General features: G+C 35.4%; 1 protein-coding gene across 3 annotated transcripts in view; it reads right to left on the bottom strand.

Moving 5' to 3' along the window:
- IBTK (inhibitor of Bruton tyrosine kinase) overlaps positions 1–21,141 on the bottom strand; it is a 108,096-nt gene that overhangs the window by 20,703 nt on the left and 66,252 nt on the right. For 2 of the 3 annotated variants that reach the window (XM_028108088.2, XM_028108089.2), the window contains exons 20-25: positions 20,876–20,997; positions 19,242–19,354; positions 14,964–15,112; positions 13,443–13,606; positions 12,010–12,102; positions 11,420–11,563 (exon numbers count right to left, since the gene is read on the bottom strand). In XM_028108088.2, the coding sequence (XP_027963889.1) occupies positions 11,420–11,563; positions 12,010–12,102; positions 13,443–13,606; positions 14,964–15,112; positions 19,242–19,354; positions 20,876–20,997 (785 nt within the window). The remainder of the gene's footprint in view (positions 1–11,419; positions 11,564–12,009; positions 12,103–13,442; positions 13,607–14,963; positions 15,113–19,241; positions 19,355–20,875; positions 20,998–21,141) is intronic. The other variant, XM_028108090.2, reaches the window with a different exon arrangement.

Here is a 21,141-nt window from a genome sequence, read left to right as displayed (position 1 = left end):
ACATACAAACATAAAAAGTTAAACACATATACAAAACAATCATTCCCCATTTCCTTAACAACTTCCTCTTCCCAAAAGACACATGCCTAAATGTTTCTTTTAGCAAACAAGGTAACTATGGTGTACAGTATAACATTAGCAATTTGGGAACACTGCTGGCAAATGTTCTTGCCTGAGAATCCATTCAGTGTCTCTCTAAGTATTCATGTTTCTAAATACAGAAATTTTACAATGATCTATAAAGCACAAGCCATCAGACTGATCCTAGTAGTAATTTAGGGACTCCTAGATGTGGTAAATGATACTTCTAGATGTGGTAAAACTCAAAACTTTTTTAAAAAGCTACTGATAATCTCCTTAGGAATAAATGTAACAGTGCTTATAAAATATCTTAAACTCACATGTTTATTAATCATGCACAGTGGTTACCTATAAAATGATTTACCAGATTTCTTTAAATGAGTTCTATTCTTTCCACTGATCATGCCATAATTTGAAAGTGTCTGATTTCCCATGATTTTGCTTTCTGAACTCAGGCTCTGCCATCTTAGCATCTTAGAAACCACAGTAGCTTTATGAAGAAGCATTTGTAGACATTTGTAACCACATAAAAAATTGAGATTTTGTTTCTCAGCTAAAGCAGCCCTGGAATTTTAGCTTTAATAAATAAAATTTCCAGCTCTAAAAAGTTAAATAATTGAATTAGTATATAATTTATAGGTTACCTCTACATGGAATTTGGAAGAATTTATATTCAGACATCAGGCCAGGCCACAAAGATTGTGCTTTCTTCCACTCAAGATAACTGGTGAGAAATGTATTATTTCTCCAAATAAAAAAGGTGATAATGAATAGTGGCCAAATCCCATATACACTTGGTGTTTCACATTAGATTTAAGTTCAGCTGATCAGAACATTCTAATGCAAGAACCAATTCTCTTTAATACATACTATAGACAGCAGGAGTACAACTATGTATTATGAGTCATATATAAACTAGGTGAGTGAATCTGCAAACAAATTAGTGAAAATCCTTCCCACAATCAGAAGCAGACTTATAGAGCTAATTTGTGATTTGCTAATGAGCTGTATCTTAACCTTAAGATAAACATAGCATAAAAACATCTTCTATGGAAATAAAATCGTGTTAGATGATTCTTCAGAATGATGAAGATGCACCTTTGCAAAATAGCTTTAAAAACTAAATCACTACAGTATTGAATATACTCTATACATACAATTTGTAAATCAGATTAAAATGCTAATTTAATCTTAATTTTCTAATTTATTCATAGAATAGTAAAGTTTAAATTCTACCAACTTTCTTTAGACCAACATTTACATGGGATATTTTCAGGAAAACAAATCTATTCCATTTTTTAATTTCTTCAAGCATATACTGCATGTATTCATACCCTATGTGTAAAAAGTATTCAAGAATCAAATGATTATTTCCATTTACACTAAATATGGGTCAAAATTCATGAATTCCAAACATCAACCATTTTATATAAACATGTTTTTAAGATTTCTAACAAATACCTTGATTTGTGCCATTAATTTATAAAATTTCCATAATGAAAGTATAGTAAATATTTTATATCCTTATTTTATATATATATATAATTATTTTTATATATATACTGGCACTACATATATTTTACTAAGTTACCTCAGCCCACTGTTTAATGAGTACAAATAGAAGTATATATATTCAGGAGAATTTAGCAGAAATGCACTTTTAAAGATCCTTCAGATACCAAAAATACTACCAAGAAGTCATAAGAAGGACATAAATAATTTTATAACTCACTTTGATAATTCAGAATAAAATTATAATTAAATTTACTTGGTGTCCTAAGCTACATAAAACCACTATTGATTAGTTTGTATTTCTTAATTTTACTAAAGTATAGCTGACATACATTATATTAGTTTCAGGTATGCAACACAGTGATTCAACATTTATATACACTGTGACCTGATCATCCACCATAAATCTAACTACCATCTGTCACCAAAGTTGTTACACATTATTAACTATATTCTCTATGCTACACGTTCTATCTACGTGTCTTATTTATTTTATGACCAGAAGTGTGTTCTTTTGACTTTTTAATCCCCTTCCCCTTCTCCCATCTGATAACCACCAGATTGTTCTTTGTATGTATGAGTCTGTTTCTGTTTTGTTCATTTGTTTTTTAGATTCTACATATAAGGAAAATCATACAGTATTTGTCTTTCTCTTCCTTATTTCACCTAGCATAATACCGTCTAGGTTCATTGATCTTACTGCAAATGGCAAGATTTCATTCTTTTACTTTTTTTTTTTTAAGATTTCATTCTTTTTAATGGCTCCTATTCCACTGTATGTATATATACCACATCTTTATCCTTTCATCCATCAATGGTATTTAGTTGCATCTATATCCAAATGAACATAGGATTCTATATTTATCTTTTCAAATTAGTGTTTCATTTTCTCCATATGAATACCAGAAGTGGAATTGCAGGATCATATGGTAGCTCTATTTCTAATATTGTGAGAAACCTCCATACCGTTTTTCATAATGGTTGCATCATTTTGCATTCCACCAAGTGCATGAGAGTTCCCTTTTCTCTATATCCTCACCAACATGTTATTATTGTCTTTTTGACAACAGCCACTCTGACAGGTGTGTGGTGATAGCTCATTGTGGTTTTGATTTGCATTTCTCAGATGATTAGTGATGTTGAACATCTTTTCATGTGTCTGTTGGCTATCTCTATGTCTTCTTTGGAAAAATGTATATTCAGGTCCCCAGACCATTTTTTAAATTGGGTTGGGTTTTTTTGTTTTGATATTGAGCTGTATGAGTTCTTTATATAATTTGGATATTAAATCCTTATCAATCACATCATTTGCAAATATCTGTTCCCAGTTGGTAGGTTGCCTTTTTGTTCTGTTGCTTTTCTTCACTCTGCAAAGGCTTATTGGTTTAACATAGTCTCATTTGTTTATTTTTGCTTTTGATGCCCTTGTCAGAGAAGACATTTCAAAAAAATATGTTGCTCAGGGGTGCCTGGGTGGCTCAGTTAGTTGAGTGTCTGACTCTTGGTTTCAGCTCAGGTCATGATCACAGGGTCATAAGATTAAGGCCTGTGTTGGGCTCTGTGCTCAGTGCAGCAGAGTCAGCTTGAGATTCTCTCCCTCTCCCTTTGCCCCTCCCCCGACTTGTGTGCGTGCACCCACTCTCTCTCTCTCAAATAAATCTTTAAAAAAAAAAAATATGTTGCTCAGGCTGATATCCAAGAGCTTACCACCTATGTTTTCTTCCAGTAGTTTTATGACTTCTGGTCTTAAATTTAAATTTTTAACCCATTTTGAGGGCTTTTTTTGTATGTGGTATAATGACCCAGTTTTCCCAATACCATTTATTGAAGAAACATGTTCTTTCCCCATTATATGCTCTTGCCTCCTTTGTCAAAGATTGACCATATAAACATAGATTTATGGAATCTATTCTGTTACATCCATCTATGTGTCTGTTTTTGTGCCAGTACCATACTGATTATTATAGCTTTGTAATAGTTTGAAATCAGGGAGCGTGATACTTCTATCTTTGTTCTTTCTCAAGATTGCTTTGGCTCTTCAGGGTATTTTGTGGTTTCATATAAATTTTTAGGATTATTTGCTCTAGTCCTGTGAAAAATGCCCTTGTTATTTTGATAGGGATAGCACTGAATCTGTAGATTATTCTTGGTAATATGGACATTTTAAAAATACTAATTTGGGCGCCTGGGTGGCTCAGTAGTTAAGTGTCTGCCTTCGACTCAGGTCATGATCCCAGGGTCCCAGGATCAAGCCCCGCATCAGGCTCCCTGCTCCATGGGAAGCCTGCTTCTCCCTCTCCCACTCTCCCTGCTTGTGTTCCCTCTCTCACTGTGTCTCTCTGTCAAATAAATAAAATCCTTAAAAATAAATAAATAAATAAAAATACTAATTCTTCCAAACCATAAGCATGGTGTACCTTTCTGTTTGTGTTATCTTCAATTTACTTCATCAGTTATAGTTTTCTGTTCTTTCACATAGTTGGTTAAATTTATTTCTAGGTGTTTTATTCTTTACAATGAAATTGTAGAGAGTATCGTGTTCTTAAATTTTCTGACAGTTCATTATTAGTGTATAGAAAGGTGACAAATTTCTGTATATTAATTTTGTATGTAACTTATTTATTCTAATAGTTTTTGGTGGAGTCTTTAGGGTTTTTTATATATAGTATCATGTCCTCAAATAATGACAGTTTTACTTTTCCTATTTGGATGCCTTTTATTTCTTTTTCTTATCTGATTGCTGTAGCCAGGACTTCCAGTACTATATTGAATCAAAGTGGTGAGAGTGGACACCTTTGTCTTGTTCCTTATCTTAGGGGAAAAGCTCTGTTTTTCACCATTGAGTATGCTGTTAGCTGTGGGTTTTTCATACGTGGACTTCATTAAGTTGAGGTATGTTCCCGCTAAATCTACTTTGTTGAGGGTTTTTATTATGAACGGTAGTTGTACTTTGTCAACTTGTCAATTTGTCCAATGCTTGTTCTGTATCTATTGAAATGATCATATGGGTTTTTTTTTTCCTTTCTCTTGTTAATGTAATGTATCACCTTGATTGATTTGTGAATACTGAACCACCCTTGCATCCCAGAAATAAATCCCACTTGATCTTGGTGAATGATATTCTTACTATATTGTTGGATTCAGTTTGCCAATAGTTTGTTGAGGATTTTTGAATCTATGTTCATCAGAGATACTGGACTGAAGTTTTTTTGGGGGGAGGTTCTGTCTTTATCTGATTTTGGTATCAGGGTAATGCTGGCCTCATAGAATGAATTTGGAGTTTCTTCCTCTTCTATTTTTCTGGAAAAGTTTGAAAAGAATAGATATTAACTCTTCTTTAAATATTTGGTAGAATTCAACATGTGAAGCCATCTGGTCCTGGACTTTTTTGTTGGGAGTTTTTTGATTACTGATTCAATTTCATTGCTAGTAATCAATCTGTTCCTATATTCTATTTCTTCCTGCTTCAGTTTTGATAGGTTATACGTTTCTAGGAATTTATCCATTTCTTCTAGGTTGTCCAATTTGTTGGCATATAATCTTTCATAATATTCTCTTACAATTCTTTGTATTTCTGTGGTGTCGGTTGTTATTCCTCTTTCATTTGATTTTGTTTAATTTTGGGGGGGAGGATCAGTTTGGCTACAAATTTATCAATTTTTTTGATCTTTACAAAGAACCAGTTCCTGGTTTCATCGATCTGTTCTATTGTTTTTTTAGTTTCTTTATCATTTATTTCCGCTCTAATCTTTATTATTTCCTGCCTTCTACAGCAGGTTTGGGGTTTTGTTTGTTCTCTTTCTAGCTCCTTCAGGTGTGAGGTTAGGTAGTTTGAGACATTTCTTGCTTCAAAACGTAGGCCTGTATTGATATAAACTTCTCTTAGAACTGCTTCTGCTGGGGCACCTGGGTGGCTCAGTCATTAAGCGTCTGCCTTCGGCTCAGGGCATATGTTCCCTCTCTCGCTTTGTCTCTCTCTGTCAAGTAAATAAATAAAATCTTTAAAAAAAAAAAGAACTGCTTCTGCTACAGCCCAGATTTTGGACCACTGTGTTTTCATTTTCATTTGTCCCCATGTATTTTTTGATGCCTTCTTTGATTTGAGTTAACCCATTCACTGTTTACTAGCATGTTATTTAACCTCCGTGTATTTGTCCTCTTTCCAGATTTTTTTTTTAAAGATTTGAGAGAGAACACAAGCAGGGGAGAGGGGCAGAGGGAGAAGAGTCTTAAGTAGACTCCACCTTCAGCGAGATGGGCTCGATCTCACAACCCTGAGATCATGACCTGAGCCGAAACCAAGAGTCAGATACTTATCTGACTGCGCCACCCAGGCACCCCCCAGATTTTTCTATTGTGGTTGATTTTTAGTTTCATAGCATTGTGGTCAGAAAAAACGCATAGTATGACTTCAATCTTTTTGAGTTTGTTTTGTGGTCTAATATGTGATCTATTTTGGAAAATGTTCCACGTGCATTTGAAAAGAATGTGTATTCTATTTTAGGATGGAATGTTCTGAATATATGTATTAAATCCATCTGGCCCAACGCATCATTCAAAGCCACTGTTTCCTGGTTGATTTTGTTTAGATGATCTGATTGATGTAAGTGGGGTGTTAAAGTCTCTTATTATTGTATTACTATCGAGTATTTCCTTTATGTTTGCTATTAACTGTTTAATGTATTTCAGTGTCCCAATGTTGGATGCACAGATATTTACAATTATTATATCCTCTTGTTGGATCATCCCCTTTATGACTATAGAGCATCTTTCTTTGTCTCTTGTTACAACCTTTGTTTTTAAAGTCTATTTTGTCCAGTATTAAGTATTGCTACCCCGGCTTTCTATTCACATTGATTTGTATGTTTTTCCATCCCCTCACTTTCAGTCTGAGGGTGTCTTTAGGTCTGAAATGGAGTCTCTTAAAGGCATATGGATGGGTCTTGTTTTTTTAATCCATTCTTTCACACTATGTCTTTTGATTGGAGCATTTAGTACATTTACATTCAAAGTGATTTTTGATAGGTATGTATTGCCTTTTTGTTACTTGTTTTGTGGTTGTTTTTATAGTTTTCTCTGTTTCTTTCTTCCACTGCTCTCTTCTCTCACCATAAGTTGGCTTTCTTTCATGATAATATTTGGATTCCTTTCTCTTTGTTTTTTTGCATATCTATTATTGGTTTTTTAATTTTTTTATTTTATTATGTTAATCACCATACATTACATCATTAGTTTTTGATGTAGTTTTCCATGATTGTTTGCATATAACACCCAGTGCTCCATTCAGTACGTGTGCTCTTTAATACCCATCACCAGGCTAACCCACCCCCCCATCCTCTGCCCCTCTAAAACTGTTTGTTTCTCAGAGTCCATAGTCTCTGATGGTTCGTCTCCCCCTCCGATTTCCCCCCCTTCATTTTTCTGTTACTGCTTTTTTTTTTTTTTTTTAACATATAATGTCTATTACTGGTTTTTAATTTGTGGTTACCATTAGGTTTGTATATATCTTCTGCATATGCCAGTCTATATGAACTTGATGGTCACTTAAGTTGAACCCATTTACTCCTCTTCCCATCACAATTTAGGTATATGATGTCATATTTTACATACTTTCATTTTGTGAGTCCCTTCACTGTTTTGTTTTTTTTTTTTTCCAGATACACTTATTTTTACTACTTTTGTGCTTCTTTTCTTACTTAGGGTCTTTCCACTCAAAGAGTCCTCTTTAACATTTCTTGTAGGGCTGGTTTAGTAGTCATGAACTTCTTTAACTTGTGTTTGGGAAACTTTTTATCTCTCCTATTCTGAATGAAAGCCTTGTTGGATAGAGTATTGCTGGCTGCAGTTCTTTTCCTTTCAGCACTTTGAATGTATCATGCCAATCCCTTCTGGCCTATAAAGTTTCTGCTAAAAAATCCACTGATAGCCTTATGGGGTTTCCCTTGTATGTAATTGTCTTCTTTTTTCTCGCTGCTTTTAAAGTTCTTTATCACTGCTTTTTGCCATTTTTATTACTATGTGTCTTGGTATGGACTTCCTTGAGTTGATTTTGTTGGGGGCTCTCTGTACCTCCTGGATCTGAATTTGTTTCCTTCCCAAGATTGGGGAAGTTTTCAGCTGTTATTTCTTCAAATAAATTTTCTGCCTGTTTTCCCTCTACTCTTCAGGCATCCCTATAATGTGAATGTTAATACACTTGATGGAGTCACGGAGTTACCTAAGTTCTCATTTTGCATAATCTTCTCTCTCACCTGCTCAGCTTTATTACTTTATGTAACTTTGTCCTCCAGGTCACTGATTTGTTCTGCTTCCTTTAGTCTGCTCTTTATTCCATCTAGTGTATTTTTAATTTCATTTATTGTATTCTTCATCTCTGATTCTTTTTAATCTCTTTGTTAAGGGTCTCACTGATGTCCTCCACTCTTTCAAGTACAATGATTATCTTTATGACGATTACTTTAAATTCTCTATCAGGCATATTATTTATCTCTTTTGCTTAGGTCTCTTGCTATGGTTTTGTCTTGTTCTTTCATTTGGAACATATTCCTCTTTCTCATTTTATCTAGCTTTCTGTGTTTCTATGACTCAGGAAAAATTGGCTACATCTACTCTTGAAAGAAGTAACCTTATGAGGAAGATGCCATGTAGTGCCCGGCAGTGCAGTGTCACCTGTTTACCAGAATGTGGCGCTTCAGGGGTGTCTCCTATATGTGTTGCATGTGCCGTGCTACTGTGGCCAAACTACTTTTTGCTTCAGTCCAGTTGTCTGCAGTGGCTCACTTTGCCTATTGTGGGCAATGTTTGATCCCTGTGGTGTTACTGGACCAGTCTGGGGCCACGTTGGGCTTGAATTGAGTCAAACCAGGCTTTTGCCTGACATGCAGTAGCACCAAATTACAGAGTACTTTCCCTGTGTTGTCCCCTGAGACGCTTTTGTTGGTGGGCGGGGCCTGCTATCAGACCAGCTGTCTGCCCCCAGCCCACTGCTGGGGCTATAGTTTAATTGGTTTGTGTGGTTATCTTTTCCTCTCCCCCAGGGTAGGAGTCACTTTGGAGTGGTGTTGGCCCCTGTCAGGGCTGCTTGCACACTGCCAAGCTTGTGGCCCTGGTCTGAATGGGCTCTGTGCGAGAGTGTATTGGTGGGGTGGATCTACAACATGATCAGGGGTGGGGCATGCAGTAGGTCCCCTGGGAGAAGAGATGAGCCTCTGCAAGGACCATGGCCATCTGGGCTGATCAGCAAAATACGTCGGCTGGATGCAGTTTTAACAAATGCATACCAGTCCTCTGCTAGAGGGGATGGGCTGCCGCTGACCAATGTTGGCCAGGGCCAATCTGCAAGTGTGGGTGGACAGGGTACACAGCGCCTACAAGTTTTGCATGCCGGTCCCCTGCTAGGGGGATGTGCCTCCAACACAAGGCAGGCCAGCTGGGCCTGTCTACAATGCATGCAGGGGTGGGATGCACAGTTTTAACAAAGTGCCTGCTGGTCTTCTGCAAGAGAGGCCCTGAAAAGTGCACTGTCAGGAGATGTGGTATTGGAAAGGCTTTGCTGGTCTTTTGGGGGGTGGAGACCTGCAGTGCCAGACTAAGGCAAGCCTGGCTGGAGGGGGCAGATCCCCGAGGCACAGAAGTGGGCTGGGGAAATGGCACCTGCCAGCTCCTCTGTTCCTGGAGGAGTCTCCCAATGATCTCTGTCCCTCTGGAACATGCTCTGAGATTAGTAAATAATTCTCCCTCCCATTTGCCCCAGGGGTTTTTCAAACTGCTGCTTCTGTGCTGTAGGTCAGTAGGCTGTTTGTTGTGCTCTTTTTCTTATAGCCCTAAAGGTTCTCCCAAATCTCCCTGCTGATTTTTAAAATTCCATGTTTTAAGTCCTGGGGTTGTAAGAACTCACAAAATTCCATCCCTCTAGTTTTCAAAGCCAAATGTTATGGGGATTCGTTTTCCCCATGCAGGCTCCTTGGTGTGACAATCTGTCTCCCCTCTCTGCACCCTCAAGTCCTTTCCTCCAGCGAAGTCCATTTAGCTCCCCACTGTCTCTGGCTTTCTTACACTCTTTGATGTGGTCTCTTCTCTAGATTTAGTTGTAGAGTTTGTTCTGCCAGTCTCTGGATAATTTTCTGGGTTATTTACAATGATGTGTGTGTTATGTGTGCATTGTGGGACGAAGTGAGCTTAGAGTCCTCCTAATGCACCATCTTCCCTGGGATCCTCCTCTTTGCTTTTAAATAATGAAACGGATTAATGGCATGGCTAAAACTATATTACTAAGCCCAAAGCTTCCTCATATGCTTAGTTAATTCTCTGAAATTGCAGTATATTTAGTATCTTGAGAGCTGATCCAAGAACTTTTTTGTGTCTCCTCCATACTTTTCTTTAGGGAAAACACAACTCAATGTTGAAACGGCTATCCCACAAACCCTACAGAGGCAATGACCAAATCAGTCTACCAAATACTGTCTCATATATACAAGGTATGCAACAAATACTGATGAATTAAAACATTCTACTAAACTAATTCTCTCAAATTTTATCCTTTTTACCTGGGTTTTCCCACCTCTTCCTTTACTTTCTTTTCTGTGATCATGCTTTAGATCTACAAGTAGCTCTGACAGACATTAATTTAGTTCCCTTGATAGCACTCAAAATTAGTTGCCACTAGCTTCAAAATAATTTACATTTTAATTGGGAAAACTATTCTCTTACAAGTAGGAAAGGTGGCATTAGAAGCAATGAAAGGGGGGGGGCACCTGGTTGGCTCAGTGGGGTAAGCATCCAACTTTTGATTTCAGCTCAGGTCATGATCTCAGGGTCATGAGACTGAGTCCCGTGTCTGGCTCTGCTTTGGGTCTGGAGCTTAAGATTCTCTTTCTCCCGCTCCTTCTGCCCCTCCCCACCCTGTTCTCTTTCTCTCTCTCTCAAAAAAATAATAATAATAATAAATAAAAGAAGCAATGAAAGGATTCCCTCCAACAAAGGGTAGCCTCCAAGACCCTCCTCAGTCCTTCTGAGAAAATGGAGTTCAATGAATCTCTTTCTTGCCCTTCACACTATCCATATACTTTTCCTCTAGAATTGCTTTTTAGTTATCATGATATAAACTACAAAGAAACGGGAGGCTAGAAGGGAAGCAGGAGGTACAACCTATTTTATATACCTCAAATTGCTAGCTGACCTTTTTAGAGATTGTTCCTATTAATGCTGCCATTTTAAGTAAACTCTAATGGAGAAAACTTACAGCAAGTAAATACCCCTGGCTTAAAAGTGACGATGAAAGCCGTGATTATAACAACATATTAATGATATATCCAAAAGGACAAAGAAAGTAAGGTGGTAAAAAAAAAAAAATTGTTTATCCAATTTTTATATGATATATATATTGTTTCTTAAAAAAATAAGACTGTTTCCTTAAATTACTTTAGCAGTACACACTAATTAGGATACCAAGAAGTGGGGCACCTTGGTGGTTCAGGTATGATCAAGCCCCACATGAGGCTCCCTGTTCAGTGAGTGGAGAGTCTGCTTCTCCCTCTACCCCGCCCCCGGCTTGTGCTCTCTCACTCTTTCCCAAATAAAATCTTTAAAAGAAGATAAAAAAGAATACCAAGAAGAAATTGTATCTATGTACAAAAAATTTTGGAAACCATGATGTAAATGTCAAAATAAAAACTAGACCTTGTGAAGTAATTTTTTTTTTTTTTAATTTAAAAGCAAAGAGAGGAATGAAATATTTGAAAAGATGGGAGGGGGACCCAGAAGCCAAGAACTACCTTAAAAGCTAATGCACAGATCTCTGTTTATTTTAATAAAATTTAAAGCATACCATGCATTCGCTGGCTTTGGAGTTTTTGAAGGAGCAGTTAAAGCTGTTTCCATGCTATTCGTTCCTGAATTGTTTTCTTTGGTAGTCATTGCAATCATTTTTCGTTGCTTCTGAGAAAGTTTAACTCCAGGAGAAATCATTTTGCTAGAAATTAAATGAATTAGTGTTAATTTCTACTTAATGAAGGTTACAGGTAATTATATTGCTTTCTGTTTGATAGGATTTTACTACTATTAGATCAAAATGGCCACCAGATTCAACAGTGACAATAACAGTTTACACTATCAATGATCAAATAATAGCTACAAATGAGCCTTCCTAATATATTTACATCACACTTGTATCAGAAATAGTTCACAATGATCATTTTAGAGGCCAATTTCTGACAACACCATATTCCACAAGAGCTGGACTACCAACCCAACTCAATCTTTAGCATATATCTAAGAAATGTTAGGAAGGCTACAGTACCTAAGGAAAGAGCTTATAATTTAATATCAAATGTAGAAAAAAAAATCCAGTAGGCCTTTCCAATTCTTTAGAACTATAAAACAACACCATCTTTCCTTTTTTATGATTTTTTAACCAACCCCAAATTTGTCTTTGGTGTAGCTCCACATTTTTGTCTACTTTCTTCAATTTGCATGATGGTTCTGAGATCCATGACAGGAGGGCTGACAGGACTAAAATACATATGAAAGGTACTTTACAACACAGTTATTGATCCATAAAGTCCAACCCCCAAACTTCACTGAAACTGTAAACTATATATAAGATTGATAATGAGAGACTAATTTCAAATTTGTCAGCTATGGCCAAATTCAAAAAGAATACTCTGAATGAAAGCTACTTTTATATATACATTAAACAACTAAAATGCATCCAAAGTCATAACTGAAGCTCTCAAAAAAAAAAAAAAAAAGCCAAGCAATAAAATGATTCTTTTCTAACTCAGGCAGAAGTAATCAAAGTTCTGCTTAAATTCTTATCCTTTAAGGTGAATAGAACTTGCAAATTATATTCTATTTTTAACAAAATTCTTACTACTGTCTAATGTTAACAGCAAAAATTTAACAGTAAAGCTTGGGAGTGCTCAATAATATTAGAAACCCACCTGGGGGAGTTACACAATAATGAGAAAAAAAATTCTACAATCTTTAGAAATAGCCAGTCTATTTTGCTGACTTTACACCAAGCGAATTATTCTTAAAACACATTTAATAAAATAACCTAGTGATTAGAAGATGCTTTTCAGTGTTCCCACAAACATGTTGACTTAAAAAGGCAAAAAATTTGAGACTGATTTCTAAACTACTTTTAGAATATGAAGCAACATAAACTGGCACATCATAATCTGGTCTCCCAACTTTGCAAAATACAGCACATTTCAAAATAATTACATAAATATAATTGGTAAGTCAACAGTTTTAGCCTATGATAAACCATAGTAGGTATATAAAGATGAAACAAGCTCAATAAACACTCTAAAAGAATACTGCATTCTAATTATATCTACTCCTTCCACTTAAAAATGGACTTTTCTAAAGAAAAATATGGATTTAATACAGGCAAGTCAAAGCACAGTGTAACATTAAATGAATGTCCTCTGAAAAGTAACTGATACATTTTGTGATACAAAATACATTTTGTGAGCTCTTAAATAACCTTTAATATGCTAAAAACAAAAAGTAGGCCTACAAATGACAAAACAGTCTTCCGGAATGGAAGTTTTAATGAATATATACTATCAAAAAAATAGCTATTAAGTCAATACATATCTAGATATAGGTATGTGTGTGTTATATAGTATTTACCAATTTTCACAAATGACTGTACAAAGGGAACTAAATTCTGTCTGGGAAAAAAAGTGCTTATTTTAGCTGGCTACTAATCTGTATGCATTTAGGTAATTTTCTATGTATTAGAAATTTACATTAATACTTTTTAAATGTGCATTAAAAATTTCCATTGGACTAAAAATGAATATTTCTCGAATAGGTACAGAACAAAATCAAAATGCTACCTGAAAGAGCCAGCAACCCAAGTGGAAGAGCTTATAGTATCAATTCTGTTACTGGGAATGGTTTGTGGAGCAGATATGTTAAGTACTGGTGATTTTTCCCATGGTTTTAAATCTTCCCTAGAATATGTAGGAGGTGTACCATTAACATATGGTTTAATTTTCCCCTGAAGATTAAAAAAAAAAGAAAAAAAAATTAAAAAATGAATAATAGGCACCTGGCATAGTAGCTGACATATAGTTGGTACTTAATAAGCACTGGTTAAATTATATTAAAGCATAAAATCTTATAACAATAATCATCCAGCATTCTTCTAGTTTAGTGTCTTAACCAATTCTCAGAACTTATCAGTGACTATAACCCAATTATCATGAGCTTTGGGAATAATATTTAGGGAATAAGTTTGCACATTAAATCCCTATTAACATGAGTATTAAAAATGTTAATAAAGTTCAAATAAGATATGAATCAATAACTTTAAAATCAATGTCCATGACTTTTATGCCAGACTTTTTGTTTCATATTAATGTCATATAATTCACTATGAATAAAATTAAAGTTAAATAATATTGACAGTTCAAAAGGAACCCTAAAACAACTGCCATTACAATAGATCAAAGAAGTTATTAAAATGGCTATTTCCATTGTCAGGATAGATTCTTATTGCCAGACATTCACAGCATGCCTTTAATCTTCCTTTTTAACCTCAATTGTCTTCTACACCCAACTTGAGGTTAATATGAATTGCCCCCAAACTTCTATCCTCATAAAAAAAAATAATAAAAATAAATTTTAAGAACCACATTAAAAAAAAAAAAATCAATCCTTGAGGCCTAGAAGACCAAGAAGAATGGGTAAATTTTCCATTGTCTCATGAATTTCTCAAAGTTCTAATAGTTCTGTGGAGGACTAGGAGTTAGAGAAAAATGACTGTATCTAATAAGTTAGACACTTTCCTGTAGATTAACAATTACGGAATAAAATGTTAAGACATGTCTAAAAAATGGCCTCCCCAGAGTTTAACCAGACTAGAAATTCTGTAGCTTAATGTCAATTGCGCTAGAATAGGAGAACTCCATTCTATATTGTATTGCTCCTAGTAACATGATAGAGGAAAGAGACTATGCAGAATTTGAAGTTAGGCTTACTTTCAAAATCATTTTCTTTTGACAGTTTTTAGCTGGTGTTAACTGACGTTTCGCAAAATAAATTTCAAGTAATTTAGCTATAAATATATTTCTCCGTATGTCTATACAGTGTTACTATATTTTATATCAACATTATATTTTAATGACAGAAAGATTAGAAATATGTCATAAAAGGCTCAAACTGCCATTAAAATCTTTAAAACTAGAAACAAGGCAAATTTGAGAAAACTAATACTACACATATTATATTTTTTTTTATAAACCAGCCAGGAGAGTATTTTAAAGTTAGAGCAAAAAATAATAAAAAACTAAAGATAAATTGTCTATAGATCTAAAATTTGAAGAAAACAGTGCATTAATTAATAAAAAACAAACCTCAAGTTTATCTGACTGAAATCCTGCTGTGAAATCAGGGGATTGTAAATCTCTAGGACTACCCACTCCTGCATAGCTTCCTTCAGAGTCTGATGTCAACAGTTCGGGAAGAGATTCCACAGAATTGGTCTTACCAGACTTTAACAGTCCTGAAAGGTAAAATTTTTAAAAATATTTAAACACATATACATTAAACATGTGTATTACATTCAGTGAACTAAACAGACCTAAAAACTTCCATTTATCCAGAGATTTTAAAACATTTATATTATATTGACTGTATCAAATCTTGGCAATTCAAGCTAAATGATGAAAAAAATCAGTTAAAATAAAAAACTGAAATGGAGGAGACTTTAAAACAACAGTTTTAGCCATTTCGATTACACAGCAATTATGCAATGAACCTAAGGAAGACACTTCTTTGGATCTGCTTTAAGAAGTGATTCAGAACTTCCTCTCCATAAAAAAGCAAAAATTAATAAACTTCAGACCCTCCCCTTTCTCATCTCTCTGTACCAATTTCTCTGCACCCATGCACAGGGGGACTGGCCCCATTCTGTGTGGGAGGAACATTATAGCCTTTCTACTCCAGTCAACAGACTGGTCCAGTAGCAGAGGCTATGCTGAAGCCCACTGTGGCCTGTTTGAGGGTTTATACTTCTGCAAAAAAAAAAATCTGTGGATTGAAAACTATTTTAATTAGCTTATCACCTAAAGCAAAAGGGTTGTTAGAAATGTACATACCATTTCTTCTCCTAGACAACCTAAATACCTGTCTCCCTGCCATACCTGGTATCCATATTCATTAGTACATCGGAATCATTTCAAATATAGAGAAAACAATAAACTTTTGTTTAAGTTCATGTGTTTATTTTCACATATTTCAATATTAGTAGAATCTAAATAGGTAGCAAAAAAACCCCACATATATGAGCTGTAACTAAAAGTTTTACAAATGACTTAAAAATAAATAAAACATACCACTTCTTATACAAAGAAGTGTGTTTACTTTAAAGTAAATCACTTTGACAAGATATAGGCCTCTTTTGTTGCTGTCACTGCTAAAATAGTTTGGAAACAACATTCAGCACCCCCGCAGTCTTTTAAATACTTTTAAGAGCAGCAAAGTTTTTTTTGAAGATTTATTTATTCATTTTAGAGAGAGTGAGAACATGAACGGGAGGGGCAGAGGGAGAGAGAATCCCAAGCAGACTCCACACTGAGCACGGAGCAGGACGCAGGGCTGGATCTCATGATCCCAAGATCACAACCTGAGCCAAAACTAAGAATCAGATGCTTAACCGACTCTGCCACCCAGGCACCCAGCAGAAAATTTTTATCTAAGAGAGTGTATTTAATGCCAGAATGCTCCCAAAAGTCAATTAGAAATAAATCTAATGAATAAAGATGATGTTTAAAGTGGCCAACAATTATTTTTAGTGTATATCATTTTCACAGAATGTCTTTTGTCTAATGTTAAGGATCAACAAAAATAAATTTACTTCCAAAACAGGTCTTTTTGGTCCCCGGTTTAAATGTGACCTTTAAATCATTATCTGCTTTGGCCACAAAAAGTGGTATAGCACAAAGAACACAGACTGGAATTGAAAAAATAAATTCTATTTCTGTCTGGCACTACCTCAAATCACCAGTTTTCTGAGCTTGTTTCCTCAGGTTTAAAGGAAGAGACATAAACTAGCTCATTATTAATGTCTCTTCCAGCTATGAAATGCTAAGATTCTAACACATGTGCTAATAATACCACTACTTAAAGCAAACCAAATAGGGGTGCCTGGGTGGCTCAGCTGGTCAAGCCATAAGACTCTCAGTTTCAGCTCAGGTCATGATCTCAGGGTTCTGGTATCCAGCCCCATGTCAGGGTCTGTGCTCAGCGTAGAGTCTGTTCTTCTCCCTCTCTGTTTCACACTCCCCACCCCCACTCATGGTCTCTCAAATAAATAAATAAAACCAAATATCTGCTTTTTCCCTAACTCTTTTAGGCGACTAGGAAATCACTAGTTTCATGACTATCTGTCTATCCATTTATTCATCTTTCCATGTGTCCTTCTAAGGACTAGAGGTTAACTCATGTAACACAGAGAACAGAAAATCACAGAATTTTACACTTTGAAAGATCCTAAAACAGGAATCAAGAGATGTAGTAAATGTGAAAGACCTTTAGTGCTTCATCAATCAATTTAGGTATATTATCTTTTTTATATTTAGGTATATTTTATATATCTTTTTGTGTTATCTAAAGTAACTATTCTTGACACGATTTATCCTTTGAGCATTACCGAACACATCAAGTACCTAATTTGTAGATCATTGTTAAACATAAAAAGACATTCTTTCTTTACCCTGAATGACAACTCCCCGCTCCAACAGGGACACAAACACTTGTATGAAAATACTGATAGAAATTGCACCTGTTTATGTCTTACTGCTATAGACACACATATAATTTCTTAAAGCCATACTGTAGTCTCATTATTTTATGGTCACATTTCCATATTTTCACTCACTGAAAGAAACTACTAAAATTTAGATAGTTTAATCTGGATGTAATCAGATGAATGTGGAACAGTCTATACCACTGGCCTGAACTTTTGGAAACAAAACAAAAAGGTGTGAGAGGTGCTGCTCTAGTTAAAAGAGACTAAGGAGACATTAATAAACAAAGGCAATGTCTATCTTCATAGGATACTAGGTCTTTTTTAAGGTTAAAACACAAAAGCCTATAAAAACATTCTTGGACAATCAGGGAAATCTGAATAGAGACTATAAAACTAGATAATATTAGTGAATTAATGTCAATTGTCTTAAATGTGATGATATTGTAGATGTGATAACGATACTGTGGTTATGTAGAAGAATATCCTGATTCTTAGGAGATTCATATTAATATTAATTAATATTACATTAAAATGTCATGCCTACAACTTCCAAGTGGATCTATAAAAAATGTATAGAATGTTTAGAGGATGAGGGAAGAGAGCATGCAACAGGAGTCTGTATGAAAAAGTAAATGTGGTAAGAGGTTAACAGTATATCTGAAAGAAGGGTATATAGATTTTCATTTTTCTTCATCTTTTCAGTAAAAGATTTTCAAATTAAACAGAAAAAATTTTAGAAAAACTACATAACCTTTACTTTTTCTTTTTTTAAAGATTTTATTTATTTATTTGACAGAGAGAGAGACAGGGAGAGAGGGAACACAAGCAGGGAGAGTGGGAGAGGGAGAAGCAGGCTTCCTGCTGAGCAGGGAGCCTGATGGGGGCTTGATCCCAGGACCCTGGAATCGTGACCTGAACCGAAGGCAGATGCTTAACGACTGAGCCACCCAGGTGCCCCTAACCTTTACTTTCAGACAGCTCACATAATGCAGAGAGATGAAATGGTTTGTATTATTTTACTGGATTATAACCTCCTAATGCACATGAATGGCATGTGCATTGGATTACTGATATAAATGAAATGAATCCATGTGATAAGAGTATCTCTGTCATATTTTGTATATCTCTAATCCTCTATGCCACTAGACAGAGTGGTCTTTCTAAAAACATAAATTTTATCCACTCACATCATACGCCTTAAATATCCATGCACCCAGGGTGCATGGGTGGCTCAGCTGGTGGAGTGACTGACTCTTGATTTCAGCTCAGGTCGTGATCTCAGGGTAAGATCAAACCCCGTATCAGGCTTCACGCTGGGTGTGGAGTTGGCTTGGGATTCTCTCTCCTTCTCCCTCTGCCCCTCCCCCCTATCTCTCCCTCTCCAAAAAATTATATATCCATCAACTACCCACAGCCTTCAGAATAAAATTCAAATTCCTTAGTTTGTCATAAAATGCCTCCAAAATCTGACCAGTTTTCAACTACCATCTATCTGCACATACCCTATATGGCTGAGTCATGCTGAACCATAAGCATAAAAAATGTGCAGTTCTTTCTAGTGCCTCTAGTCTTGGGAGCATACTGGCCAACTCCTCCTCATTCTTCAAGATGCAACTCACGTACTATTTTCCTCTAAAAGGTCTTCCCTGATCTTCTCAGACTAATATGGGCTCTTCTTTTGTGCTCCCAAAGCAAATTTCAATCAGAATATTTATTACAATATACTATAATTTTCTGTAGCCTCCTAAGACAAAGACTACTTTCTATTACAGTAGGCCTGGCAAGTGTAAATACAATAGTATTTAATACATGTTAAATCAATTAGAGAACAGAGACATGAAAAATTAGATCAGGAAATATATCCTAAGACACTTTCACTAACCTGTAGATGGTGGACTCTGAATAACATCTGAAAGGTTATAACCTCCAGAACTATCTGAACGCTTACGTGGCTTCTTTTTTGCTTTTGTTTTTGCCTTCTTGAACATACTTTCCCTAGGAAAAAAGCAAATATAAAATTCATTTTTTAGAAATAAGTTACAGATTAACAACAGAACTATGTATTTTGAGCAAAAGAATATATATAGCATTTTAGTCAGAGAACACAAAAAATACGCATGCTCTAGTTGCATTTATCTATATGGCCCAGAGCAAATTATTCCGTTTCACTGAAATTCAACTTGTTCTAATTCTACTATTTCTGTGAAAGTTAGAAATAAGATAATTTATAGGAAAATACCTTGAAAAGTAAAATAATCAGATATCAAAAACTTCAAGTAACCTAAATGCTAACAAACTCTAGAAAAGGGGTTAAAAAAAACCTCTGGAACCCAAGACCAGTTTCTCAGTGAGCTACACAGTTAGTATACATAGTATATATGTATGTATGTATGTATGTATGTATGTATGTGTGTGTGTGTGTGTATATATATATATATATATATACACACACAGTAAATTACTTGAATGCCCAAAGATTTTAACAAGTCATTTATCAAGTAGAAGGAAAGTAATTCTGTAACCAGTTGATAAGTGAGCCTAAGACACAGACTGGAAATTCTAAACAGGGCTTGCTAAATGGTTGGCCACACAAAGGGAGATACTGAAGAACTTGGGATATTTTGTTGGGGAATTCCCAAATGTCAGTCACTATAGGTCCTATCTCTTGAACAAGTCAGGTTCTCTACAGAAAAAAATCCATAGTGGCAATGCATTCCTCTTAGGTTCAAACTCTCCAGAGGGCAAATCTTTCTGTCAAGATGGATGGGAGGGGTTCAGAAAGAGGTCAATGCTCTTTGAAAGAATATTAAAAAATGCTCTTTTCCAAATCTAACCACTCACTCTGATCTTCAAACTTGCTATCTCTAATTCTTAAGGCTTTCTGGAATTCTGTTTTAGTTTTTTTCTAAGTCATTACTCTCGGTAACCACTTTCCAACTTCCAAAACTGTACATCTCCTAACTGCTGTTTTCTCCTTTCCTGTTCTCTCTAGTGCAATATGCCTTTCTTATTTCTTTATTATGATTTCAGCAGGGTTTGGGAAGGTAGCTAAGATAAATGCACTTATTCAACCACACATGTTAATTTAAAGGTTGTGTTCCTTTTATATTTACAGTTAATTTTATTACATCTGCAAATAATTATGCACTTACTTTCTTATAATAAGGCTAAGAATAAACAAGTACATACTTCTTACGTCAGGATTCTCCAATGTTTCTCTTTCAGCATAAAACTGTTAATAGTGTAAAAGATTGGGGAGGGGGAAAGAAGGGGAGGAGGGAAGAAAAGAAGGAAAAGAAAAAAAAGAGAGGGGCACCCTGGGTGGCTCAGATGGTTAAGCATCTGCCTTCAGCTCAGGTCATGATCCCAGGGCCCTGGGATCGAGCCCCACGTCGGGCTCCCTGCTCAGCAGGAAGCCTGCTTCTCCCTCTCCCACTCCCCCTGCTTGTGTTCCCTCTCTTGCTATCTCTGTCAAATAAATAAATAAAATTAAAAAAAAAGAGAAACAGTGCTTACGAATAATTCTGTTCCAAATTTATTTCTTCTTTCAAAAAGATATCTCCATCTTCTACTTCCAAATAGCTAATATCTGGTCCATCTTGATATGGTGTAATGACTCTTCTATCCATTGCTGGAATCTATTAAAAAAAAAAAAAAGGTGTCCCTTGTTAAATACAAAATGTGTAAAGACTTTTCTTTTAAAATAGGTATATCCCACTTGTTTATATTGGTATGTGGTGACATTAACAAGGAAAAGTCTAGAATGCCTAATGACTTCCTAA

Source organism: Eumetopias jubatus, unplaced genomic scaffold (assembly GCF_037043125.1).
Source record: "Eumetopias jubatus isolate StellerSeaLion01/CBP00866 unplaced genomic scaffold, mEumJub1_p1.0 scaffold_6, whole genome shotgun sequence".
NCBI classification, from domain to species: domain Eukaryota; kingdom Metazoa; phylum Chordata; class Mammalia; order Carnivora; family Otariidae; genus Eumetopias; species Eumetopias jubatus.
Note: the sequence above shows the minus strand (reverse complement) of the source record. Positions and strands in the feature narration are given on the sequence as shown.